Raw genomic sequence first — 27,120 nt, 5'->3', positions numbered from 1 at the left:
TTGAGTGTCGGTAGACTCCTGGAGCCTCTCTGGTGTAGCTCAAACAAAGTGACAACAACGAGGCCTGCACTTTCTCCTCAGCTCGGTAGATCAACACACCATTCAAACATGCTCACACAACTCGCATTACAACACATTATTGTCATCATTTTCACCTTAAATTCCAATTAATGCTGTTTAACCCTTTCATGCATAGCGGTCACTACAGTGGACAGCTATCTAAAAGCCATTTTCTTGTGCTTCTTGTGGATTTTTATGTTATAAATGCACACAGACCACTGAAGTGGACACTAATGCATCATAAAATACACCATCAACTACTGGCCTTCAGCTGCAAATGCAAGAAATTATTTTTGTTAAATCCAATATGGCCGACAGACAAAAAAAAGCATGCCGACGGACCCGGTCCCTCCTTCTACTGTAGACGAATCTTGCAAGTAAAAATAATATTGCAACATCAGATAACCCCTAAAGAACAACACTACTGATGTATTTTTCAAATAACAACTTTGTGTTTGGAGAAAATTGCAATTGATCATCATTTTATTACAGAAATGGATCTTGTTTCTCTCTTAAAGCTAGAAGTAAATTGGTAGCTGCAACATTCCTGCCACTCCTGGATTATGGAGATGCTTTTTATATGAATGCTTCGACCAAATGCCTTCAATCATTAAGTACTGTTTGTCATTGTGCTTTAAGGTTTGTAACCGGTAGCAGACGTCTCACACATCATTGTGAGTTGTATGCAAAAGCTGAATGGCCTCCTTTAAGAGAAACAATCACCTGATGATCCTGATTTATAAATCTCTACTCGGCTCCAGCAGAATTCAACTCTCTTTTGCATAGATCTGCTAATTCCCATTCATTAACAACATTTTTCTTTTGCATGTTCCACTTTTCCGAACTGAAAAAGGGAAGCAAGCTTTCAGTGTGATGCTCCTTCAGCCTGGAATCGGCTCCAGTCTGAACTCAAGATGTCAGAACTGGTTTCACTGGACTCATTTTGAGTGATTCTTAAAAACAGGCAACGAGATTCTTTTAAACAGTGTCGCTGTTTTTAAATTGTTCTATACTGTTTTACACTTGTGCATATGTATTAATTTTATGTTGTAACCAGGTTGCTGTGTTTTGTAGATTTCTGCCCAGGTCCCTCTTGAAAATGAGATCTGGATCTAAACGGGGTTCACCTGGTTAAATAAAGGAAAAAGAAAAAATACAATATTTTTTTAAATATTTTTTTTCCTACCTTTTTTATGCCTTAAGAAAATAAAAAAATGGAAAAAGAATCCTGACACAGAGGATCATAATTCATGCAGGAAAGGGTTAAAATGGCCCATTACATAACTGCATTGTTTGGATTGTTAGTTTTACTGTTTTCTCCACTGGTTGTTCAACGAGACCATCAATAAATATTAGTTAATTTGAAAATATGATTAAATGCAGTTACTGTGTGCAGTTTAGTGATTATAAAAAGTTCTTATTGTACCTTTTTTTAAAGGTTTTATTGGCTCTAGTGGCCTTTATTTGATGGTGAATTGACAGGAAAGTGGATAATGAGAGAAGGGAAAGACATGCAGCAAAGGTCGCCAGGCCAGGAATCGAACCTGTGACGGCCATGTCAAGGACTAAGGCCTCCATATGTGGGTTGTGCTTAACCCCTGCACCACCACAGCACACCCTTATTGTACCTTTTAAAAAATATAGTGATTAAATATCCGTATCGTCCACCCTTACAACATATTATTTCTGGGTTCATTATTGTCTAGAAGGTGTTACCGTAAAATGATTTAGAGGATTTCCAATAGTCTCTTCAGTATTTACTATCTGAAAAGAAAATACATTTAACTTTGAGAGAAAACAAAAATATACTATAAATTACAAAAATATTTTTACTCCAGCAAGTGTATGACACGTTTAGTTTTTAAAAACAGATTTAAAAACTATTTAAGAAGCAAAAATATATGTATATTTTACGTGAATTAAATGTAGAACAGAGCTGACATCAGGTTTGTCTCCCTGGTCCCTCTGGACGATTATTATGATGTTAAAAACGAGAACCATGAATCATTTCAAAGCTTTTTACAGACATATTGTGACTTTTTTCTGTACAATGTGACTGATGTGGGTTTTGAACTCTTCTCCAGATTCTTGCCTTTATACAATAACTTGATCCTTTTCAGGATCTTTGCAGATTTTGGCTTCAGCTCAGGAATGCAGAAGAGCAAACAGGAAGGAAATCCTGCGAGAGCAACTGAACTTTTAATTAGACCTCTTAATAAATGCTGCTAAATGTTAACTCCTAAAATCTGGAACTGAATAAAAAGATGATTTAATTGTCTATTAGCTTAAGGGTGTGAACATATGAGCAAGCAGGTTATTTCCACTCTTTCATTTTTACATGTCTTTCTTTTGAATAATGCTTTATGTGTCATTAGGGGTGGAAAAGGTTGGCTTCTGCCTCACTAAAACCTGCTGCTTTATATTTATATAAACTGTAGCTGTAAATCTCACCTTACTTAAAGAAATGGGAGATATGACAGGTTATCTGCTCCATACGCTCGTGCCACTGCAGTAAGTTAATCTTCCAAACAATGCTTCTATTGTTTCTCTTACATTTCCATGGACATAGAGTAACATTCGTGGTGTGATATTTCACAATAAAAGCCTCACGGTTCTGCTGATGTTTATCACAGACGAGGAGCTGATGACAGGAGTGATGTCTGGCTCCAGACCCGCATGTTGCATCTGTGCATGCGGCCTCCTAAATGTTACTATTTGAAGAAACTGTCAATCTTGTGACTTCTGTCTTTCCAAAGCCATGCGAAGAATGAACAGTTCAAGGACTGTAGGAATTTATTATCGGCAGCATAAAAGAAAGGAAAGGTTGCTGTAGACGTGGTGGGTCTTTACCGATTTATTAGTATGAAGCAGAGCTTCCCAGTTGGAGGAATAAGAGAACGCAACGTGCCTTGGGCTAATTTTGTTGTCTTAAATCTCTAAAACAAATTCCTTCATGACAAAACAAGGACTCAGTTCAAATGGAAAGATAACACTAGAGTAAGATGGCAAGATATGCTTAGTGTGTAGGAGTGAACACAGAAAATTAGCCATGCATAAAAGAATAAATGAAAAAAATCTTTTATTTCCTTTTGTTTTTTGTTGTTTTGTTTTTTTGTCTTGTGTGAAACTGGTGTAAGACTACGAGTGTTTAATTTTGACCCATTGTTTAACAGCTGCAAGGGAACGGGCGGGTGGGAAAAGAGGGTGACAGGAAGAGTAAGTGGGATATAGGAGGGTGAGGAAGGAGGAGACAATGGTTTGGAAAAGATAAAGGCGATGAGAGCGAAGACGTCTCAGCAGCAGTCGTGCGTGGAGCCGATGCCGACGTCTGTTTGTGTGCAGCTGAGCGCGGCGGAAAATGCACGCAAACTGCCATGCAGTGGAATCTGGCAGCTTAGGACCGAATTTCCTAGGCCATAGTCAAACAGGTTGATGGTCATTCATTCTTACCTCACCTGTCATTCTCACACGTCAGATTTGGCCTAAAATCTCTGGTGTGTTGTTGATTTTAGTGATGACTTAAGGATTTATTAGCTTTGATGATATTGAGGTCAAGAGTTTGGTCAGATAATGTCTTCCTCTGCTGTCAGTAAAGTTAATAAAACTTATTGTAACTAGTTTGCCGTTCCCTTAAAATACATTGTATTAACTCAACTTCAACTATTTAGAAAGAACACTATGACAGCAACTTTTGCAGCTTAAAGTTGCAAAAATAAAATATTTTTTAAGTGCATTTGTTTTTAGTTTAGCTTTTTATTCATTTCAGTCATCTAAACTGTTCTGTGCATTTGCTGTTTAGCTTTCAGAAATGAGTTCTTTGCTCTTGGCTCATCAGGAGTGATTATTATCAAGCCGAAGGTGCCGTTTGTCGCCCACTCTTTTAACCCAAAGGCACAGTGGTGATTTTAATTTGATTTTGGACGACAGCCAAAACTCTGCTTGTAACTTAAAGAACCAGGAAGTTCCGACAGCAAGCATCACGCGATGTGCTGTTAACTTAAAGCGGGTGATTCTGTAGCAGTGAAGGATCAAAGCTTTTAAATGTGGTGCTAGTTTTTATTTCGCTTGAAAAGACGAACTGTTCTCATGAAAGCAGAAAACGGAGCGGGGCGGTGAAGAAAACTCTGAGACTTCCCGGTGTAACTGATCCCAACCTGGAACATGTTTGGAAAACTTCAAGCTGTCGCCTGTTTCAAGTTTAAGGATATAAAACTAGCAGAATGCTAACTGCTGAGCTCAAGGACAAGCCACTATTAGCACTACAAGCTAATAACAGGACACAAATTTTTTTTTAATATTTTCGTCCGATTGCTGCAACTTTTCCATCTGAACTTTTTTCTTTAATTTGGTGAAATTCCAGTTTAATTTTTCAACTTGGAACCTGAAAGTTTTGGCTTTTGACTAAAATCTGAGTGCACAATTAAACCACATTCTTAAGTTTCATGTACGATAACTGGCCACTTTATTAGGTACACAATTTAATGGCATATTAAACAAATAGCCAATGCATTTATGCATCAAGGACTCTCTGTGCCGACGTTCAAAGTGAGCAATAAGATAGTAAATAGTGACTGAATGAGGTTAATGCATTTCAGTCTGCTGCAAATCCAGGATGTTAAATATGGGCCAAAATCTCAGAGGAATTCTGCAGACACCATGCTCAATATATGCAGGAATAATTAAGTTATGTTAAAAGTTATGTCAAAACACCCACTGTGACCTCATACTTCTAAAATTTTTAATACAAGACTGGGCATTGACCCTGGAATATCAGTATTTGTTTGACTTGGAGAAAATTGGAAAACAAATCCTTTGCAGGACGGACCTTTAGACAGATATAGTTATTTTTATATATGTTGTAACAAAAGGACTAAATGCACCTTTTGATATCATCACACAGAAAAACAGGGGCCAACCAGGTGCAGGTAACACTTTGCTGCACATACAGTATTTGGTAAATGATTCCTTACGTACGCTCAGAGGACACCTGGTGGGCTGGTGTTAGTGGTATTACCAGGATCTTCTAGGATTTATGTTGTGGTTCCACACAAAAGAGACGCAAAGAGGGGCGGTGGAAAATTAAACCCAGATTAAGCAGCATTTCACAGCAAAAATGAGAAAATGTGTTCAGCAAAAACAAAGATGCCTTTTGCCAAAAGCAGAGTAATCATTATGATCAAGATGAACCACTTATGTCTTGTTGAAAGGTATGTACCACAGAACAATGGTTGCACATTTCTTTCCTTTCTCTTTCTCTCCCAACGCAAAGATACTTTTTACTCCGCATTTATTTGTTTAGCAAGTAAGGGTGGGCGTGTGTGAGTGTGGTTAGGATACCGAAGTGTTGCCACACCAAATTCCCTCAGGTGTTGGGGCTCCCACGCAGTCATGTTAAAGCCGAGAGTTATGACAAATTAAATGTCGGCAAAGTTTGATTTGCTGACGACCAGGAATGCGGGACAAAGCTTTCCGACTTGCGTACAGTTTGAGTTTTTACTGCACTGTCATTGTGAAACCGAACAGCACTTGTCTTTATTTGTACGCATCTCTACCCCCATCTCAATCCATTCATACTTTCACACAAATCAGTAAATGTGATCTATCCGTGCATTTGTGAATAAATAAGACTTGTTCTAGAGTCTGTAGTGTCTTACACCCACATTTTGTCCAGTTACAGGAACAAACTTGCATTGAAGACTAAGCCTTTGTTTAAAAATGTTGCATTTTTGACGTCTTTCTTCTTATTACTGATCCATTAAGCTCATATTTGTGGGTTGGATTGTAAATGATTGTAAATGAGATTAAATTACACAGAGACGGATATTATTGACCAATTATGTGACTTCTGAAGGCAGTGGGTTAAGAGTTATCAGAATTAAGTAGTAATTATTCTTCCACTTCCCAACTATCGCACAAAACTCCAAAAAATCATCAAAGTTTATGGTTGCAATGTGACAAAGTTCAAAGGATGGGAGCAGTTTTCTGCTTATAACTTGACTTGTTTTTTTCAGCTATAATATTTGCTTTTATTCTGGTTTTAATCTCCATTTCTTTTTCTTTCTGGACAAAATAATTTTCCTTACAGGGATCAATAAAGTAATCATGAGTCTTGAATAACTGAGGATTAAATTTAAAAGGGAATGTTTTACTGTGCACTAAATATTTTTTGTAACATTAAAAAGCTTCCTTTTTCATTCCATCTATGTGAATATAAAACCAAGGTGTCACATTCACTTTAATTGTAGGCTAAACCCAATAATCTAAACGTATACCTGCTTGTTTCATCACTAAAATGGATTAAATGGTGGTTTTAATTTACTATCTTCACCTCAGTCAGGATGGTTTGGAATATAATTTAAGAAACGACAACAAAAAAATGGGTTAACTTAGAAAAACAACCTTTTTTATTTTATTTTTTTAGGAATTACAGAAAAAAAATCAAAGAAAGCAAAGCCAGAGTAGAGGTGAAAATGATACTGAAAAACTATTAACATGTTAAAGCCAGGCTCCTTCCCTTTGTTTCTTCCTCAGTCGCTATCAAACCTTTCACACTTGATTGATTCCCAAACTCTACTTTTCCAATTCACCTAATGAGATGCAAGAACCTCCCACCACCTGAGATTGTTATGCAAAATAACCTACTCACTGCAGCGCTCTCATGTGCAAGCATGCAGGTTTCCCCCTCCACCTGTCCTATCAGACACCTGTTTCAGTGCTCTCAGCCAATCGGATGAGAGAAGCAGACTCTGTTCTGGCATGACATAAAACTGGGCCTCGTTCAGAGGAAATCACTGTAGTTGACTAATCTGTCTGATCTTCTCTGCTAGACTGACACGGAGAGAAGAGTTCATACATACAGAGAATATCTAAAGGAGCCTGTTCAGACTAACTGGTACAGGAGAGATGACCAAAGAGACTGAGTAAGTTTAGTTTTCTTTTTTAAATATTTTGATTAAAATGTTAATTTAAAAAAATTTACTTGTAAGTAGAAGTAAAGTAGTGCTGTAAATGGGTTGTGTATAATTTCCTTTTTTACATTTTTAATTTAATTAAATTTTTTGCAATGGCACCCCCATGTGAAAATCCCTGCTGCTTTTTAACTGGGATTTCTACAGGGAAAATTGATACGGACAAGTTGAATTAAAAGCGCAGAGGCTGACACACACTTTCTGGATCCGGGGCTCCAGTGGGTCTGTTTCAGCTTGTGTTGAAGGGGCCAAGGAGCACAAAGGGATTGTGGGAAATGAGAATCTCCTCTGGAGGTGTTGGAGCGCAATGACAGCATGCGATGCATTGAGTTACACGGTGGTGAAACGTTAGACAGGAGCCCACCGTATCTGAAATCAAGTCCTGGTTTCTGGGTGAAATGTAGAATAAGTCTAAGCGGGAACGTTTATTTTGTCTGTTGCATCTCTGAGCATTTGGAGGAGTTTTTAACCCAAGATGGGGAGAAATTGAAGTTAAAAAGTCCAGTTTCCAAACTTGGAAATTAGCTGGGAGTCACAACATACATGGGATTTCTTCTCCCTGTGCTCTGACTCAGACGTAGCTGTGAATAGCTGTGGTCTCGTGTGTCTGTCAGCACATTTTATTAACTGTTTATCCAGGCTAAACTGCTGCTGTTTGTTCATTAGTGGCTCCAGACTCTCACTAAAGAAGGGGAGGGCAGGGGGGCTTATCCTGGCCGGGTGCCTGTTTACAATCCAATGTCACTGTGAGTCTTTCTAAACAAGTCATGTCCTCACAATCCCAGCCTTTAGTTTTTTTACAACTGAGATGGAAAAGCAGAGCTGGCTAGATGCTGGCTTCTTTTTAGCAGTAAATACATCGGATTGCATTTGTGCAAATAAGGAGGTTTATACAGGATTTAAGCATGTGGTTTCTGCCCTGCTCACGCTTGAAACCACAAAGCGCTACACCTGCGTATGTGCGTGCTTGTTTATGTGTTGTTGAACCCTTTTGACGCTGCGGCTCCTCAGGGTTCTTACTCAGCTCTGTGGTTTTGCAATCGAAACCCTCCATGCTACAGGGCAAGTATGTACAGTGCTCCAAGGCTCAGGAACCTCTGCAGCTCGTCTCTGGCTCACTACGGCTCTGTCAAAGCCTCTCACACCAAGAAAATACATGACTTTTTGTGTCGTTTTGTTGAAATAAATCAATCTAAACTGTGTGGTTCCTGCTGCAGGACTCTGGGACTGGTCTTTCAGAGCGAGAACTTCAGCTATAACCATTGTACAAACTACATAATGGACTCCTGGCCCTATCTGGACACCCCCAACCCGGAGCAGAAGCTTAGAATGCACCCTGGAGAAACCATGACAGCCTTATCAATGCTTCAGGAACAGTGCAGGGTACAAAATGTTACATTTCACACCTTAATAAATTAATTTCTTGCTTATTTTGATGTTTTTATTTAATGTTTTTGAATTTTGTTCTTTTCCACAACCAGAAAGAGCAGAAAGGTGCTGCCTTCAACCGCAACATCTGCAAGCCAACAGACAGGTGAACTGAATTTTACAGAATTCCCAAATTTCCCCCCCCAGAATTCCCTAGAAGTCCACAACTAAATCATAAAAAAAATAAAAAAATACATTGACTGTGAGAAACTTGAGAAACAGATGTTCTGCGTGTCACGTTCAGAAATTTAATCCGTGTTTTTATTCCCTTCTCACTTGATGAAACTCATGACGGTCATAATTCATAAAGGAAAAATGGCATGGCTTTAGGAGGTCATAAACTCATGAGTGGGTAATCCCGTAGCCAAACAGAGCGGGAGGAATTATTGTCTCCATTCACAGTCGCTTTCTCCATTATCGTCTCCCTTTCTGACAGTTTCACAACAAGTTGCTGCTGCTCCTTGTTCCTCCTGAGGTGGCTGAGAAAAGGCCGCTGCCGGGGCGCAGTGTTGTCCCCTCACACGCTTTCAATGGAGAAATGCAAACACAGGGCCGGGGAAAGAAGGCCCGGATTAAGAAACAAATAGTTCCCACCCACACGCAAAGCCTGCTGTTCTGCAGGCAGCTTTTGGCGCTTTAGCTGCTGCACGCGTCGCCATCTTCAGTCGCATTCAGTGGTGCTTTTTGATGTGGGAGATGTGGCTCTCCACCCAGGGCTTTATGCTAACAGAGGGTGGCAAAAGTTCAAGGTTTCTATTGATTATTTGTGTTTCCAGCTAAGTGGAAGTGCAACCCTTCCCAGCTAATTTAAAAAAAATATGGACCACTGTTTGCTAACAGTGCTGAAGTTTAGATTTTGCACTAAATTGTAAATTTATTTGGCAGAAATGGAGCCCAATAATTAACATTTCTGTTAAAAAAAGGATATTTTTCATCTGTTGCCCTGGACAATGAGTAATTTATCTAGCTAAAAACAATCAGGTTATAGAAAACAAGGTTAAAATGACGAAACTAGACAAATATTAAACATTAAATACAAAACGAAAGACAATACAACAGAATTATTGTAAAAATATTCATATAATCCTTCATCAAGATGGCAAACAATAAGTTATCACATGGTAAATTAAAGGGATATGTTTAATTATCTTTAGTTAAGTTGAGAATACGTTATTCTCTAATGAACAGCAATTTATGAAACTTAAAATTTATTGATAAAAAATTATTTCTGTTTTTTTTGACACCAAATTGTGAAAAACTTCCCCATTTAGACAAAACTGGATCAAGTTATTGTGCTATTTGTAAAACCTTTACTGTGTGAAAACAAAAACGATTAGTTAAAATCCCTTCTCATTTCTTTGACCTCTATATTTTGTATTACGTTTATATATATATCCACATGTTTAGCTCACATAACCATAGTTTCTGGATTCCCTGTTGAAGGTTTGCTTCTTTCTGACCCTGCAGGACTCTGACCACCGTCAACGACCCGGTCCTGAAGATCCTCTCTGAGATCGTTCCCGCCTCCCACCCTCAGGAGGTCCTGGGACTGAAGCCGATCTCCTCCCAGCCCATCATTTCGGCTCCCGGCTCCTCGGACACGTACGCCACCCTGAGCAGCGTCGTCGCCGACACGTACGACAAGCAGGAGCTCAGCAACATCTTCGACCTGATGCAGAAGTGGCCGGACAACACTGCGTTCGCTGACCCCAGCGCTGAGGTCAGCCCGCCGCCGTTGTCTGAAAGTTGAATCTTTGTTGTACGTTTAAGTGTTTTTACTAACATATCTGCGCTGTGTGGGGTTCAGACTCTTCCCTATAGCGATCCGTTTCCTGAAAGCCACCCCAGCCCCGTCTACTCTGGCTCGTACGCCAGCTCCTCTCCGGAGAGGCCCAGGAACGACTTCCAGTTCGCTCTCGGATCTCCTGCTGCGTTGCCTCACAAGTCCAGCGAGTTGCCGATGGTTTACCTGAACAAAGGCCAGTTCTACCCCATCACTCTGCAGGGAGTCGACAGCAGCGCCTGCCTCACCGCCACCAAAGTCAAGGTGAGTGAGTCATTGTATTTAAAAAATCTCCTCAAAGTTTTGTTTAGCTTTACGTAAAGACATCAGGAACTCCTGTGGTATGTTTTCCCTAAGGGTTTGAGGAGCAGGTATTATTCTTATTTTATTTCTGTGTCGCAAAACGAGCCCTTCCCAAATGTTTGTCCCTCCCTGGAAGCCAGCTCCGTCGGTGACTAATGCCCTGCTGACAGCCTGCGGACAGGGCTTGTGCCATACAATTTGTTTCTATGGCAGTTAAATGGGGCTAGAGGGGAGGACAGCTCAGCTCGGCTGGGTTAATAAAAAGACAGAACAAGGAGGGGAGAAGGTGTGGTGTTCTCACTGCTCTTTTGTTTGTCAGGAAAATCAGAGGAGAAAAGAAGGATTTCCCGTCATGAATGAAACGTATTGTTGTTCAGTAAAAACAGAGATGCTCATTTGAGAAATGTGGCCTACTCACTGACCTTTCTGTTTTCTCCTCTCCAGACGGTGGTGATGGCTGTGTTTGAGAACGACAAGAGCCCAGAAATGCAGCTCCGCTTCTGGAACCACTGGCACGCGCGCCAGCCAACTGTCAAGCAGAGGGTTATTGACATCGGTATGTTTTTTTTACACACGCCAAAACACGAACGCGTGATCAGTCCGAGCATGTTTCTGGTTTCTGAACTTTCTCCTCAAAAACAAGCAACAACAACCAAAATAAAAAAGTTAAATTCTAAATCATTTTCACATTTTTTGGGTCAGAAATTTACTTTCTTTTTCTGTTGAAAAAAATAAGTGGCAAAGAGAAAGTGTGCAAATTATGTGACAATTGTGTACTTTGACCTATAGGGGAGCTATTTACACTTTATTTTCTTCTTTGCTAGCAGTTTTTTTTTCTTTTTCATATCGTCACGTAAAATAAGTCATTTTTTTTAATGTTTTATTTTTTGCCTAATTCGTCGTTTAGCAAAAAGTGACTCAGGCCTTTATTTTAGGAAAGTGACAATATGTGAAATAAAACTGCTAACAAAGAAAAATAGTGTAAATTGTGCTGCCTATGTATTTTTGGCCAAAGTGTTTTTTCATCTTTTGGAAATAAAAATGGAGGGATTTATGATGCACAAAAACAGGAAAGCTCGATGAGTCCCTGCATGTTTTTGGTTTCTGAAATTTCTCCTCAAAAAGAAGCAACAACAATAAAAATGAACTTTTTCCTGCTGAAAACTCATGTAACACAAAGAAAGTGTGCAAATTCTGTGACCACTGTGTGCTGTAACATTTAGCAGGAGCTACTTACACTTTATTTTATATATTGTCACCTTCATATAATAATATTCAAAGACACTTTTTCTTTGCTTAAATCATCGTTTGGCAAAAAATGACGTTGGTTTCTATTTTAAGAAGGTGATGGTTTGTAAAAAAACTTTATATTTTTTTCTGAGAACATCCAATTACCAAAACATGCATGGACCGTTAGAGGCCATATTTATCTCTAATTTTGAGAACATTTTACCTTGCAATGACTTAAAATGTTTATATCTCTTTTCTTCACACAGCCGACTACAAAGAAGTGTTCAGTGGCATCAGCAACGTGGAGGAGGTGGCCTTCAACGCTTTCTCCTTCGTGTGGAACCCCAACGAGGAGGCGAAGGTAAAGACGGCACCTTGTCCTGATGCATTCACGGTTTCTCTGCTGTCGTGAGCTGCGTTAGCCGAGAAAGTTAAACGAGCTGCGTTAGCTGACATGTTGAACGGCAGAACAAGGGAAACGGTGGCAGTAAAACAAAACAGAAAAAAGAAAAAGGAGCGGCTGAAGAGGCACATCAGGAATGTAAAATATGCCTTTTCCCTGTCAATCTCCAGCAGACCTAGCCTCTCTGCTGGCCCCTGAGGTGTTAGGTGGGGCCAATAAACCTTCTACAATTGGGCACTAGTGTGGGAGACAAAAAAGATAACTACTTAGAAGTAAAATAAAAAAAAAGTGCTCCAGGTGTTCCTGTTTTCATTCGAACTGAAGTCCCCTCAGGGAAAAGAAGGGAAAACTCTCACTTTCTTGTCCAATTTAACTTTCTGAATAATGCACATGAATAATAAAAAAGGGATTTAAAATCTTTTCTTCTTCTTTCCCCTCAGATTTACATTGGAATAAACTCCCTGAGCACCGACTTCTCCTCTCAGAAAGGGGTGAAGGGCCTGCCTCTGAACCTGCAGATCGACACCTACGACTTCAGCTCAGGAAACAACCAGCTCATCCACAGAGCTGCCTGCCAGGTCAAGATTTTCTGCGATAAGGTAATCCACTCAGATTCATTCACTGTTTTTCCAAAAGTCATGTAAAACAGGTATTTGTGGGATCGGTGCCATTGTTGTAACCTCCTGTTTGCGTGTCTGCAGGGTGCAGAGAGGAAAATGCGTGATGAAGAGAAGAAGAGATCCAAGAGGAGGGGAAAGAATACTAATGATGCACATAGTGAGTGTTTTTTTTTAAATAAAGGGATTATTATTGCTAGTCCTGTTGCAATAAATTGATTAATCACATAATAAACTAAAACAAGTGCAATAATCTTTTTCTCGTTTCTTTTTTTCTACTAAAAACTGGATGATAAAAGTCTTAAAAATAATTTTATTTGGTTTGTTTATTTATTTTGGATATTTAAAATGCCTTCCAGTTCCAGTGTAAGATATTCATTCGAATTTAAAGTTTACAGTCGTTTATCAGAGTAACTTGTGGGACAATTTGCAAACTTTGATATTGTCACAGGCCTAATTATCACACTGTCCAGTGAATAATAAGCTCACTTTGTTGAACCTCTTGGTTTGTTTGCAGCCAAGTCTGTTGTGAGCAGCTCCATCGGCTCCGAGTGCACCTTCTTCAAAACTCTAGACGACCTCGTCACTCAGCCAGTTCTCTTCATCCCAGAGGCACACCTCACCAGCTTACAGCGCATGGTAAGCCCCTCGTTAATAACCTCTCTTGTCTGCGTGCACAGCCCTGCAGGTGATGGGATAGGCACGAGCGAAGCAGGGAAAAAACTGTGGGAAAGTATGCAAGGACGGGGGTGGGCTTGGGAAACTGGAGGAAGCGGGACGGCGATGTTAATAACACCAGTGAAAGTGAAGCTAAACACAGGCTTTGCATCAGATAAGCTAATTGGAGTCGAAACCAGGCACAAGTTCAAGCATCTGCAGCCTGAACATGTGGCGTCTGAGCCATGGGGGTTTGCACGGAAGCACCAGGGTAACATCCCCAGGTTGATCCGCCGCACGCCGCCCTCATCTTATTTTTTTTTTTTTTGCATGTCCTTCACTCATCGGAGCTACAACAACAGTGTGGTTAGAGAGCTGTTCAGGCAGGCCAGCTTTCCCACAGTCTCTAAGCTTTACATGGGACACGTAGAGTTTACAGAGGAGCCAGTAAATGTCAGGTTATTAATATGCTAAATGCATTTAAAATGCAAATCATTTTACATTCAGAATAATTAAAGTTAGAGTGACTCATGAAAAGAAGTGGATATCTGATTGAATGGTGTGATTAGGGGCATGATGGCGCTATCTGCCTCTCCTCATCAGTGTCCACGTCAGAGTGGCTCTGCTAGAGGTCATGGGAAATAAACACCTCAAGCAATGATAAAATGCTTTTTTTTTCATGAAGGACATTAGGCAACGTCTTTATCAGTGGAGCTGTATCTAATCAGATCTCTCTTCTCCCCTCCATTGTCTCACCAGGCCACTCCTATGGACGACATTGAAAGGTAAGCGCATGTAAAAACACTCAAAAAAAAAGAGAAAAGAACACATTATCCTGTGAATGTCTGTCACCTTTCCATCAGCCGGTTGCTTTTGTCTGACGTGGCTGTTGGTTTTGTGTTGGCAGGAGTTGTCTGAAGAGGCTGTATCCAGACAGAGAGCAGAACGGCTCTCCGCCCAGCAAACAGACACGCAGAGAAGACCCACAAAGAGGTAGAACATTAAAAACAATCCTAACGCAGGCATGGGCTGGCTCAGGTTCTCACGCCGGGACGACCTCACGCAAAAACATCAATATCAGGGAGTTAATGCTGCCAAATTAAAGTCATTAGGAACAGCTTATTTTGATCATGATACCTGGAATTTCCCACATTAGTTAGCTTATTGGTTTATTTTTATGGTGGTGGTTAACACAAATGAGGCAATGTCAATAAACACTGAGTGTAAAAGTAGGAACAAGACACAAAAACAGAAAAAACAAACTTAAACTGCAACAATAATGGCCAAAATCCAGCAAGTAGGAGTTTTCTAAATTAATGATGTGAATCAATGCGCATATTTTGGAGATTTGGTTTTAGAAACTATCTCCTTCCTTCAAGTGGAAGAATACTTTTGTTTTTTTAAAGGGATTGTCCTCCTGCAATATTTTTCTGGATTTAGACTCCTGCTAACTTTGCATGTACTTGCTGTGCATGATGCCACTCTTACTTTACCAACTATAAAACAGCATCATGTTAACTAAAATGATGTGATTCTCTAGTTTTCACACCATTTTTCCATTCAACGTTTATTAGCCTTATTTCTGCCAGCAGCTGGCAGTGTGCAGCAACATATGTTAAACTTTTTATTTCATTCAGTTTATTCAGTTCAATTTGGTTTGATATATATCCATCACTGATGTACAAAAAAGTATAATCTGTATAAAATTCACATTCAGAAAGATATGATCAGATTAGCCCATTACAATCCAGTCATGTGCATTCAAACACATGCATTCCAGTAACTTAGTGGTAATAAAATTGTTGAAAAGCTGATTTATAGTTCTAATTTCTTTTTTAAAAGTCCTCATTATAAGAAAGTCCGCCAGAGAAAGCATGTGGTGACAGTAAAACTTCTCCAGTAGAACCGTTACTGAGAAGAGCAGAAGCAAAATGCAGTTTTCTAATATCTGAAACATAACGATGCTAATTCGTTCTGCTGAAATGTATTTAAATGGTGGCAGTATATAATTTGTACCAATGGCATAAAAGTTTGGATAGAACATTTTATCTAGAGGTTAATTATTTAATTGGTTAGCTCATAACTTGGTAGTGGTAGTTTTTAAAAGTGAAATCTTAACAACAGTTATGTGCGGCACGCTGTCACTCCTCTTCTTGTTTTTAACAGCTTTCTGTTTTTCACAATCAGAGGTATTTCTAAACAACTTTTAGTTCTTCTTTTAAAAGCTAAGGGAAGCGGTTGCACCCTTCTTTAAGCCAGCAACAGGTGCAGGAGGGGCAGATCTATAAATCAGGAGAAAGCCAGTTTTATTCCGACCCTGATTTGCCTTTTGTTGAAAGGACATTAAACAGTTTTTTCTGAACCAGCCCATGCCTACGCTCTATAAAACATGTTTTTTGTTCTTCTTGGTGCTGATTGCGTCTCTCTTGCTCCGTTAGTCCTGCTGTACGTGAGAACCGGCGCTGAGGAAGTGTTCGACGCGCTCATGCTCAGCTCGCCGACGCTGTCAGGCCTGCGAGAAGCTGTAAGTATCAAATGAAGACGTTCGTTGATGTCTTCCTCTTTTCACAAGTGTATTATCTTTCTCTGAGCAAGAGCTCACGCTCACTTTCATCTCTACACCTTCCTCTCCTCAGATTTCCGAAAAGTACGGCTTGCAAAAAGACACCATTGGGAGAATCTGCAAAAAATGCAAACGAGGGTGAGTTCCTGAGTCCTGGGTGATTTAAAGGAGCTGACATGGATGCGTATGCTCAGGGCTTCGTTTCTGGCTTTATCCTCCTCATGCCGACAGACCGGGTCGGTAGGTTTGGCTCAGCCTGTGGAATGTTTTAATTGTCGCTCCTTTACAAAAAGGCAGCAGGTGAAAAGATTTCACAGGTAGTGCAGATGAGTCATCAGCAGTTGTTTAAGTTATTGATGTTTTCACAACTGTATCTCGTTGGAACATCAGGAAGTACTATTTGAAGCGATCCCTTCTCGATGAAGGCCTCAGGGCTTCCAGTCACAAGCTAAATGTTGCCTATCAAGTTATCGACCGCCGCACATCTGACAAAGATCACGTAGTTTTTACTGAATCCGAACCCTCTGAGTAAATATACAAACCTGCTTGCAACTTCTTTCACTCTGAGCTGAGTCAGAAAATGGCTGTTGGTTTTTAAACCTACGTTAGTCTGGGCTGTTTTCCTGCGTGACACCAGCACAGATATGAAGTCCGTAACTTGTGACCTGCTTAGATGAGCTGGAACAACTCTGGGTTTTTTTTCCTGCCTCTTGCTGGCAGTCATCAGTGGGGGAAGCAGCCAAGCTAACAGGTTGGGTTACATTCTCCCAGCAGCTCACTCCCTTTTTTTTTTCTTTTTTACTGCTACCTTCAATCAGTGCAGTCCCTGCAGGCGGTGTGCGTGAGCCGCAGGGTAGCTGGAGCATTAAAGCATCAAACTCTTAAAGGCTGACAGAGGCCAGGTTTCTTACCCAGAACTCAAACCGAAGTTGATTTCAGTGAAAACATATTCATAGAAACAGGCACTGTGTGTGGTTTGGGGAAAAACTACAAAGATCGGCTCCTTTTAGATGATGTTTTTTTGAGAAAACCTCTGAAGTAACGCCGTTTCTTTCATTACCTTGTAGAATATTGGTCAACATGGACGACAACATCATCGAACACTACAGCAACCAGTCGGCTTTCCTCATCGAGATGTGTGAGGTGGCAGCCGGTCAGCTGCAGGTTACGCTCGTTGAAGTATAAACTCACCTGAAGGACGGAGAGACACAGCCGGCGTTTGAAGCGTTGCCATGTTGGAGCTGCGGACTAAAAAACCCAAAGAGCTGGAGCCGGACTGAACGGACCCCTCCAGATTTTCAGACTTTAAGATGAAAATGTTAAAACCATTTCTTGAATTTGTAAATCCCGGTCTGCCCAGTTCTTATGGTTTGTTTATTTGACTAAAATATTTTTAATGTAAAACATTTGAGTTGCAGTGTACATAGATGTAAATAGATTAATATTACAGTGTTCTTATGAGCTTGACACGATTTGCTTTGAATTTCAATTTTCATTTTCAGAGCTCTAAACATCATTTGTGCTCAGCAACCTTTTTTTAAGCATTTTTAAATGTTGTACATTTTGCTGCTTTCAGTCTACCCATCATTTCTTCTGCATATCCACTGGTGCGTTTTTATTACCCACAATCTGACTTTTCTTTTTCTTTCTTTTTTTACTGCCAAGCCTCTTTCTATTTGTTTTCCCTCCTAAAAATTGCCAGAAAAAAGTCAAGTTGGAGTCCGAACCTAAAGTCAGACATTTCCACCGAGGTTTAGTATTGGCCATTTTTTTCTAGCCCAAATCTTCAGACATTTCTCGACTTTAACCTCGGTGAAAGAGTTGATCCCCAAATTCCCCCAAAAAACTTTCAGGTTGAAGAGGAGACTTTCAAGTTATGCATGTGTGTGTGTGTATGAGGGGAAAGAAAAATATATTTTTTACGTAGCGCATCATTTCAAAGCAACCATGTATCCCTGCATTATTTCATGATAGCAACATGGCGACTCGTTCAGATTTTTCCTCTTTTTTTCAAAGAAAATAAAAAAAATATAAGAATTTTTTTTTTGTTTTGTCTCTTTGTCTGCCTCAGAAGTTCATACCAATTTGACAATCAAAGACTTTGGAGGTGAAGTGCATATTGTGCATATTGAAAAAGATGAAACTGCATGAAAGCATGAACCCTTCTGCAGGAGAGGGATTATTAATGTAAATTTGCATAATGATTGTTTCTGAGCGAATATCAATGATGCTTCTCTCCTACTCTGTAACCACACTATTGGGATTTTATGTGATAGATAAACACAAACTGGTGAATAAATCATTTTTAATATTCTTTGTAAATCTGAAGAGAAGCATATTTTTATTTTGCCACATAATGTTGCTGTTATTACAGCTTCTAGTTTTTCGTCTACAGACGACATTTCTGCTCCTTTCTCTGCAAAATAGCTCAACCTTTGTCATAACTAATGTTTAATGAACATCAGTTTTCAAATTCTCATTTTACTTTAGGTCCAGACTTTAACTAGTCCGTTGTAAGCTACTCCTTTGTGACTCCGTCTCGAATGTCCAGGGTTGTTGACCTGCTGGAAGGTGAACTTTGACCCCAGTCTCTAGTCTTCTGCAGCTTCTCGCAGGTTTTTTTAAATCTCTGACCAGCTTACCCACAGCATGATGCTACCACCACCATGTTTCATCATTGTGTCATAAATGTGATTATTTGTGTTTCTTCTTGCTTCTCTTCCATAAAGGAAGATTTTTCATCTCGTTCTTGCCCTCTTGACAGATTTTGCAGCTCCTCCCTCCTCCTGGCTGCCTCTCTGTTAAATATCTGTTGCTTTAGGTGAATGACCGTTTCTTGGGAGGTTCAGAGTTGCACTAGAGTCTTTCTATTTGATGGGTTAAACCACGCTTTTTAAGAAGTTCAGAGCTTGAGGTATTTTTTAAAACCCAACATTAAACATTCCTGAAAGGACGACACACTGCCAGTTCCAGATGTGTCTCTAATATGGCTGATTTGGACACCAGTGATCAGAGGAAATCACAGAACTGAAGGCAGAACTGAAGGCGGTTAATTTGGATTTTATTTAGCTGTATTAAAGGGGGATTATTGCATATGCATGCCACACTTTCCAGATCTTTAAGAATATGTTTACGAGCCTTTGCAGACTCAAATCAGAGCTCTATAACCTCAGAGAAACTAAAATGTAATTGCAATAGACACTCTGCCCTGCGTATAACAGAGACATTACTTCAGCTGGTGAGAGAGGGGCACAGAGAGAGAGAGAGAGATGTGAAAGAGCAGTCAGACAGGGAAGGAAGGAGCAGGAAAAAGGGGAACACACACAGAACAGAAAACGGCTGAAATAAAAAGAACACAGGCAGGAGCGAAACTGGAGGCTTGAGTAGAAGAGAAAGAAGAAACGATGGGGATAACTGGAAGGTGGCTGCAGCATCTGTTGCCAAAGAGAGAAGCATGTTAGCGATTCAGACCAGAGCAGCGGTGCAGCCTGCAGTCTGCAGTGAGATGCACAAAACCTCTCCTGAATGGTAAGTGCCTGACTCCCCTGGCTGCATTTGGGTGATCGTGTCTGTGAACTGCTCTTAGCATGCCTGCTTTCAGACAAAGCAGTGAGAGGGTCAGTAATGGTATGGTGCATATGATTCTCGGCTCATCACCAGTTTCTATGGAGATTTCTCCTTTTGTCGTTTCTACATCAAAGCAAACGAGAACCTTGGAATCCTGCAAAGTTGCAGCATTTTCAGGGCAGAAGCTTAATTTCTCACAAGGATCTAATATCAGTCGAGTTGTTGAGAATGAAAAAGCTCAAACTTTGACAACCAAAATCAGGCTTTGCTCTATCAGACATATTAGATTAGCTCTAATTACAACAACAAAAAAAACTCGTGGAAACTCTTGATCCAAATTACAGCGTGTCTGTCATTTTCTGTCTTTGCCACCATGTCAGCTCACTGAAGACAAACCTGCAAAACAGGATAGAGCGAGCATGACACACGGCTGCAGGTATGTGTTCATGCAGCTATGCAGACAAATGCTGGGAGCGCAACAAAAACCCCCACAAAGAAAAACGTATTCAATTAAAAATGACGGAAAACATAAAGACATGCAGATGCTTAAATAATGGGAATTATTTTAAAGAAGACATTCAGTTTCACAATAATAACAATAAATATGCAAATATTACTGTAACAATTTGTTGATTATTGTATATATTTAAGTACATTAAAGAAAAAAACATAAAGAAAGAAAGAAAAGCAAAAATTCAGACACTATACAACCTACTAGTATCAGATAGAAATTATAATTAAAGCTAATGAGGAGATCTATCATCTAGCAGGAACAACAGGAATAGAAAATGAAAGAGAGCCTCACTTTGGTCAGATGAGCTTTTTCTGTTCTCTGGATGTGTTTCTGCACATCTCAGTCATAGTTTTTGGATGCCTTAAATTTAGTGAAGTGATGAACTGAAAATGAGTTTAAAAGGGTTGATGAAAGCTTCCAAGACATGGAGGAAAATGGAGAAATCTAGCAGAAACCTTTCAAATATTCAAAGCAAAGCCTGATATGTAAACAAAGTAAATATTGTTATTATAAAACACAACAGCTGTGTCTCTTTTAGATGCGGATTTCTGTATGTTTACGGAACATTATGTGCGTGATATGTGATGTCTGCATTGATGTTTGGACAGTGCAACTGGATTACAGAACCAAAACTGTATTTTTAATAGATTATGCTTGTAATGGGTGCATTTCTAAATATATTACACAAATAAAATTTCCTAGAACTAACTGTAGAGCAGAGTGTGCAGCCTGCACAAAGTAAGCAAAACTCAGATCAGCTTCAAACTGCAAGAAAAAAAGATTACAGTTCCACTCTAAAATAGTTTTATGTCATTCAGCTGTGGATAAACTGTGTTGATTCATATTTTAGACACAATCTATCTGGTATATTCTGAGGAAAGTGGCCTTCTCTACAAGTATTAGCTCAGAAAGCTTCAATTCGTTATTGTTTCTCTGCTGTTTTCAGACTATGCAGACGGCCTTTAAGTACTTTTGCTCATATGAGATCACTTTAAAAGACTATAATTATATTTTTACAGCTTCAACTTCAGTTAACATTGAGAAATGGAAAGTCTGAACGACCAACCGTCATCTAGAGTAACAAAATGTCTCATTTTACAAACTCATTCTTTTTGCTTTGAAGATTTGGCCAAAGATCAGAGGAGATGAAGAAACATTCTTTCACTTTGAGCTGGAAAATGTCTCCCCGGCAAAAACGAAACATTAAAAATAATAAACATGTTTTTATTTGCCTGTCTGGGTCTCATCACAGCACACCTGCCTGTGACTGTCACCATTTCTGTCCCTATATACTAATGCAAACAGTTCTGTCTTCTTAAGCTATCCATCAGTGCATCTTCAGTTTCATTTTGAAGAGCAATGTTTTTCCAGTCTGCCATGTTTAATAAATAATACTCATGTTTAAAGATCGAATTCACCCAGGCTCAGTATTCTCTGGTTCGGCTGCGGTGGATATTTTCACCTCCTCAACATGCAGACATGTGTTGTCATGGAAAATTTTAACACTGAACTCTTGATGGCATCTCATGACAAACACTACAGTCTGTGCCAGCAAAAAGTCACAAAGCTGCATATTTTAGAAAAAAATCATTGCTGTGCAAAAGTCTAAATATGATGTGCTGATAAAACCAAAACACTCTTCAACACACAGAACACACTGTGCAGTAGAAACAGCAGTCGCTCTTTAGTTTAAATACGTTTTAGGTCAGCTTTAGAGCTAGATTATTTGTAAATTACAGTAGCTTGCAAAAGCATCTTAAATTTTTTCCCATTTTGTCACTTTATTACAACCACAAACTTTACGCATTTACCTAAACCCAATCATGTAGAAAGAAACCTTTAGTAAGTTTGGTCTCGCCACCTCTTCCACCATTTTACTGTTTCCTTCACGGTTTGCATCAAACTTTAAACAGGATCTCTGCGTCTCTCTTACAATGACAGCTTTCTTCTTGCCACTCCATAAAAACCAGGTTAGTGAATCTCACATCTAATACTTCTGTCAACAGATCCAACCAGCTGAGCTGCGGGTCTCTGCAGCTCCTCCAGAGCATCTTGGCTGCATCTCTGATTAATTCTCTCTCATAATCTAACCGTGCTTTAAACTTCTCCCTCACTTTATTATTTGACTTCTGAATACATTTTGTGTTGGCCAATAACATGCAATCCCTTTATTAAAGTTTGTGCTTGTTGTATATTCTGTGAGCCTGTGACCAGATGTTTAGTCAGTTTATGCGTTGTCTTGTATTTTATGACTGCTATTGTTACACTGAAATGTTTTTCTGCACAGCCTGCATAACTACAGTGATGAATCTTAAACGTTAAAACATCGGTGAAGGGCTTCGTGTTAAACTCTAAGCAACATATTTCCTTGTCTATGAAGCCAACTTTACACTAAATAGTTTAGAGGAACATCTGCAGCCTACTGTTTGGTCTCTGCAGAAACCCACAAAGCCCTTCCAGTGTGAATCTGTTCCTTCCTGTTGTCTCAATATTTCTGATAACTGCATTTGTTTGACATAAAACCATATTGACCATGTCTGCGGTGTCAGGTTGCCTTGTCTGGAGGTTAACTCGTTCCCAGACCTGACGTGATTACTAAACCAACAGATTTCCTCCAAGGTCACGCCTGGTTCTCAGGCGTCAGACTTTTGGAAAACGGCTCCCTCCTGTGCATGCACACAGAAACACGGCCGGGACGTGAGCTCGCACACACGGCCGCGCAGACTGAGATCCAGCAAGGTCGTCTCATTATTACTGCTCCACATACACGGCTGTCACATTGAGACTGCCCAGGTTATTGTATCCTAGCAACAGATTCAGGCATCGACCTTTTTTTTTCAGTCCAAAACAGGAGCACTGAAGCCAAGTGGTCCCTTTGTTTTCTCTTCCTGCATGTTTTTGCTCCTCTTCAGACCTCTTCAGTGTCTCCACTTCTCATTTTCTATCGTCTTTGTCTAACTCAATCTTTCTCTCCCACTCTGACTCTTAGAATGAAGAGTCTGCAGGTAAATAAAGCAGAGAGTTTTCATGAAGAGGTATGAGACAAGCCATTTCTTTTATTAAACATTGTGCTGGTGGTGTTTGTGGTGTGCTTGACATTGTTTACAGAAGAACTTTGTTTATACTGTATTACTTTCTGACGTTAAATCATACAATTCATTTTTATTCATATTTGCTAAATGCCAGAATAATGAAAGAGATACTTTGCTTTCATCACTTCAGTCAAAATGAGAACACATACCAATGTTACGATGTGTTTAAACAATAGCGGAAAGTCCAGATGGAAAGTTCAGATGATGATGTCATGAGTGTGTGAGCATGTGACAAAGGTCAAAGGTGGATGTATTTTAAATACTCTGCTTCGTAGTGAGTGACATCAAGAGAAAATGAGGACATCAGGAAGGAAATGTTTGATTTTCATAACTGTGATTCATGTTTGGGTGTGATTTCCAGTTACGTACCTGAAGGTACCACCTTCATCTGTTCAAAACACAACAAAATGTTCAGCCAGGAGGAAGGAAACAGGTTCTGTAGGAGAGTGTGTCAGTATCCACAAGCCTGCACCAATCATGCGAGCAAGGATGAAACCATTAATTATGAAGTAACCAATTATTATTATTAATTAGCCAAATTAAAACAGGTTGGATTTCTGATTAAATAATCAGCGTAAAAATAGTACAACTGTTATAATGACGTTAGAGACTAGAGAGCCACATGAATAGCTATGGGCCGGATTTGACCTTGTGTTTGACATTTGGGCTAAATAAACTCAACTTCTCTCACAACCTTTGCATTATTCATTTTAAAATCATAACTTTATCTCCTTCCTACATTGCTCAAACCAAAATCTACTCTCCACTGTAATTTCACCTGCAGATGAGGGATCTGCTGCTAAAACTGATCTGTTTTTATATTGTATTGATGTTAAAAGGTTCAATAAACGTGTTTGCGATGCAGTAGAGTATTTTTAAGGTCATGACTAAAGCACAAAAGTCATGTATTGTACTTGCTGCCTTACTGTAAGAAGTATTCGGCTTTCTTTCATAATCCCATTCGGGTTGGGCGCCTTTGGATCCGTGCCACTCCCTAAGATTTTTTTAGTTAATGCATTAAATTAAATAATTATGTAATGATTACAATACAGCCCTGTTTTTTTTTAAACAAGTAATCCCTACAAGGCAATCATTCTCACTGAAATTCACCTACAGTCGGTCAAAGACATCATCAGATTTTGCCTCATTGTTTCCTTTGATCAGTTTTATCTGCTGTAAAATAATGGGGAGATTTTTAGGCATTAACGATGTTTTGTTCACTTTTTCAGACATTTTGCAATCATGAGAATCCATTCAGTTAATGGAAATGGATATAATTGTTTAACTGCGAGATCCATGACATGCAAATATCAAGTTATTATGGTGGCAATCAATCCATGTCTTTAAAATTAAGTTCTGCATTTACTTTGACGCAACTGCTGCTAATATTAGATCAGGCTGTTTGCAAACGAGTTAGCAGTTGCTTCCTTCCCCTTAATTTTCTTTTCTTTTCTCTTCTTTTGCTTTCTTTCTTTTGTTTCTTGGTACCTCCAGTTCCTTTCTTGCCTCCTGCGCCTGTGGCTGTCAAATTGAATCCCTCTGTGTGTATCGCTGTTGAATCAGCCGAGTCCTGGTGTGCACTAAACCAATCTGCACTGTTTTATGAGGGGCTTCTGAGAACAACCATCATGATAGTTAGTGCAAAATTCAATCTTCCAACCACCTGACTCAGCAAAAGACATTGAAAAGGTTGTGATTTTTTCAGAGCTGTGGAAATCAACACTTTAATGCTGTGCTAATTTACACTCTATGTGTACTAAAAACCCCAAAATTATTTTACTGTTGTTGACAAAATAATGTAGTAAAGCAGAATTATACATGCAGCTCTGAACAAATAAAAAGAATGAACACCAAAAGGAAAGACAAGAGTAATGATCCCCTGTTCTACATCAGCCCGAATAAAACATTTAGAACTCATTAACTCAGTTCATTTTTTAGCAATTGATTATTTCACACCAACCCTTTGATTAATCTGATAAAAACATTTGAGTCGTTTGACGGCCCTGTTGTTTTGTTCTAACACTCTGTATGTAAACATCTGGTTTCAGCTCTACAAATCATCATGATTTCATTGTTCTCCTTTTTCAGAGTTGTTTCTCACATTTCTGCTGGAGCTCCAAATCAAGCTGCATCCCAGTGAACTAACAACCAGATCGTCTGTTTTATGCGTTTTGGGGGAAATTCACTTTACATTCCCAGCACTTGTTTAATCTTTTTTCACCGCTTAGCTACACCTCTTGAGAGATTAAAAAGAAAATCAGCTTTAGCACAAATGATGCAGACTCCAGTCTCCATGGTGATGGGGATTGTCTTCGCTCCTCTGGGACTTGTCCTTGTCTTCACTGCCGCCATCACCCCTCAGTGGCGGGAGGGACAGGCTCGCCTGAACATCGGGGGGTCGGGATCTCTCCTTCGGTCCGGAGCAAAGGGTCACGGTGTGGGTGTCAGGTCCGGCTCGGTGGAGGCTCTGCTCCTGCTGCGCTCCGACGGCCTGTGGGAGAGCTGCTTACAGGTGGAGCAGTCCGAGCTGAAGCAGTGCTGGCCCATAGCCGGCCCGTACCAGAGAGACGCCCGGGTTCGGCTGGTGCAAGGCCTGGTGCTTACGTCCTTGTTCCTGTGCGGCATCGGGATTGTCCTGGCTTGCATCGGGGTCCGATGCTGGACAGATCTGCCTCTCAGGAGGGTGGCGGCTTCAGGCGGACTCCTGGTGGTGGCCGCCGGCCTTCTGAGCCTGACCGGGTTGGGGGTTTACACCCACAACCTCAGGAGACTGGGGGTGGATCCCAGTCAAGGACTCAACAACCCCAAGTTCCCCCAGCTCAGCCTGAGTCCAGCCGGGTCGCTCTACTTCGGGTGGCTGGGTTCTTGTTTACAGGTGCTGGGAGGCGGCGCGCTGTTGTTCAGCTTCAAGCGACCGAGATGTCCGACTTGCCCGTCCCGCCAGGAGCAAGCCGTCTGTCCTGCGTGCCACTCGTGTCCTGAAATGACCAGCAAGACCGACGTGGACGTATATGAAGTCAGCTGTTAGAATGTGAGCACAAAAAAAACAAGCTTTTCTTCGATAATCGTCAGAATCAAACCGAACCGAGTCTCTGCGATTAATCTCAAACATTCAGATATTCATTCCTCATAGGTTTTTATCAACATTTCTGATTTATTTCTTGCAATTTTTTTATTTATTTTAGGAGCTCAGAAATGTTACTGTTTTCTTCTTTAAAAAATTCTGAGAATAATTTCAAATTTTCAGCTTTTTTTTTGTTCAAATGTACTCATTGTTCTATCTACAATGGCTATAAAATGTATTATTCAGCAAGAGACAAAAAAGTTGTGTTTCTTTTGGGCTGTGAAAATTAGCTGGTTAATCCACTGTTAATTTGTTTGGGCCTGATCAACGCACAAGCTGTCAACAAAGTCCACAAATGTGCACAAAACAGACGTTTTGTCACACAAACCTGCCAATGAAGGAAGTAAAATTTGGAGTAATTATTATGGCTGATCCATATTGGAGTCTGGAAAATGTCTGTAAAACAATCCTGACAAAACAAAGTTTACTGTAAATATAAATCCCAAAATGTTGCAGTAAGAAAGATAGTTAAATAAGTATGGATTTATGGAGCTTTTTGCCTTTCTGTACATTAGTTTGAGTCAGAAAAAGGCTGTAGCCATGTCAGAGAACCAGTGTTAGTGTTTAGATGAGGCTGTTGGATGCTAAATGGTTTTAGACACTGGATTTCCTGTGTGATATTTATTAGCAAAAATGGACAGAAAACAAATGAGATGTTCTGATGATGTGCTTGTGTTTCTTTAAATGTCCGTCTTATATCGCTGAGGCGATCAGCAATGAAACCAAGAGGTGATCAAGATTGTTTAGTTGTGTTTTTATCTGTTTGTAAATTGTGCGTTCAATAAAATATTCAAATGATACAATAAGTAAA

At 39.9% G+C, this 27,120-nt stretch overlaps 2 protein-coding genes across 6 annotated transcripts in view; both read left to right on the top strand.

Moving 5' to 3' along the window:
• grhl3 (grainyhead-like transcription factor 3) overlaps nucleotides 1-18,041 on the top strand; it is a 34,710-nt gene extending 16,669 nt beyond the window's left edge. For 2 of the 3 annotated variants that reach the window (XM_008399941.1, XM_008399942.2), the window contains exons 3-17: nucleotides 6,888-6,980; nucleotides 8,246-8,411; nucleotides 8,510-8,562; nucleotides 9,924-10,176; nucleotides 10,264-10,503; nucleotides 10,987-11,098; nucleotides 12,039-12,133; nucleotides 12,616-12,774; nucleotides 12,877-12,952; nucleotides 13,310-13,431; nucleotides 14,209-14,234; nucleotides 14,357-14,442; nucleotides 15,888-15,973; nucleotides 16,086-16,150; nucleotides 17,080-18,041. In XM_008399941.1, the coding sequence (XP_008398163.1) occupies nucleotides 6,964-6,980; nucleotides 8,246-8,411; nucleotides 8,510-8,562; nucleotides 9,924-10,176; nucleotides 10,264-10,503; nucleotides 10,987-11,098; nucleotides 12,039-12,133; nucleotides 12,616-12,774; nucleotides 12,877-12,952; nucleotides 13,310-13,431; nucleotides 14,209-14,234; nucleotides 14,357-14,442; nucleotides 15,888-15,973; nucleotides 16,086-16,150; nucleotides 17,080-17,197 (1,674 nt within the window). In that variant the 5' untranslated portion in view covers nucleotides 6,888-6,963 and the 3' untranslated portion in view covers nucleotides 17,198-18,041. Of the gene's footprint in view, nucleotides 1-6,837; nucleotides 6,981-8,245; nucleotides 8,412-8,509; nucleotides 8,563-9,923; nucleotides 10,177-10,263; nucleotides 10,504-10,986; nucleotides 11,099-12,038; nucleotides 12,134-12,615; nucleotides 12,775-12,876; nucleotides 12,953-13,309; nucleotides 13,432-14,208; nucleotides 14,235-14,356; nucleotides 14,443-15,887; nucleotides 15,974-16,085; nucleotides 16,151-17,079 lie in introns of those variants that run through there. The other variant, XM_008399940.2, reaches the window with a different exon arrangement.
• A 1,203-nt stretch (nucleotides 18,042-19,244) lies between these two features.
• On the top strand, nucleotides 19,245-27,120 carry cldn23l (claudin 23-like). Of its 3 annotated transcripts, XM_008399944.2 has the most exons (3): nucleotides 19,245-19,540; nucleotides 23,083-23,128; nucleotides 25,274-27,120. In XM_008399944.2, the coding sequence occupies exon 3, from the start codon at nucleotides 25,350-25,352 to the stop codon at nucleotides 26,211-26,213; it is 864 nt and encodes a 287-aa protein (XP_008398166.1). In that variant the 5' UTR covers nucleotides 19,245-19,540; nucleotides 23,083-23,128; nucleotides 25,274-25,349; the 3' UTR covers nucleotides 26,214-27,120. The 3 variants fall into 3 exon arrangements, with proteins under 3 accessions (XP_008398166.1, XP_008398167.1, XP_017158123.1); XM_008399945.2 differs by lacking the exon at nucleotides 23,083-23,128; XM_017302634.1 differs by lacking the exon at nucleotides 19,245-19,540 and having other exon boundaries at nucleotides 19,547-23,128.

Source organism: Poecilia reticulata, linkage group LG22 (genome assembly GCF_000633615.1).
Source record: "Poecilia reticulata strain Guanapo linkage group LG22, Guppy_female_1.0+MT, whole genome shotgun sequence".
Taxonomy (NCBI): domain Eukaryota; kingdom Metazoa; phylum Chordata; class Actinopteri; order Cyprinodontiformes; family Poeciliidae; genus Poecilia; species Poecilia reticulata.
This window is presented reverse-complemented; position numbering and strand designations above follow the sequence as displayed.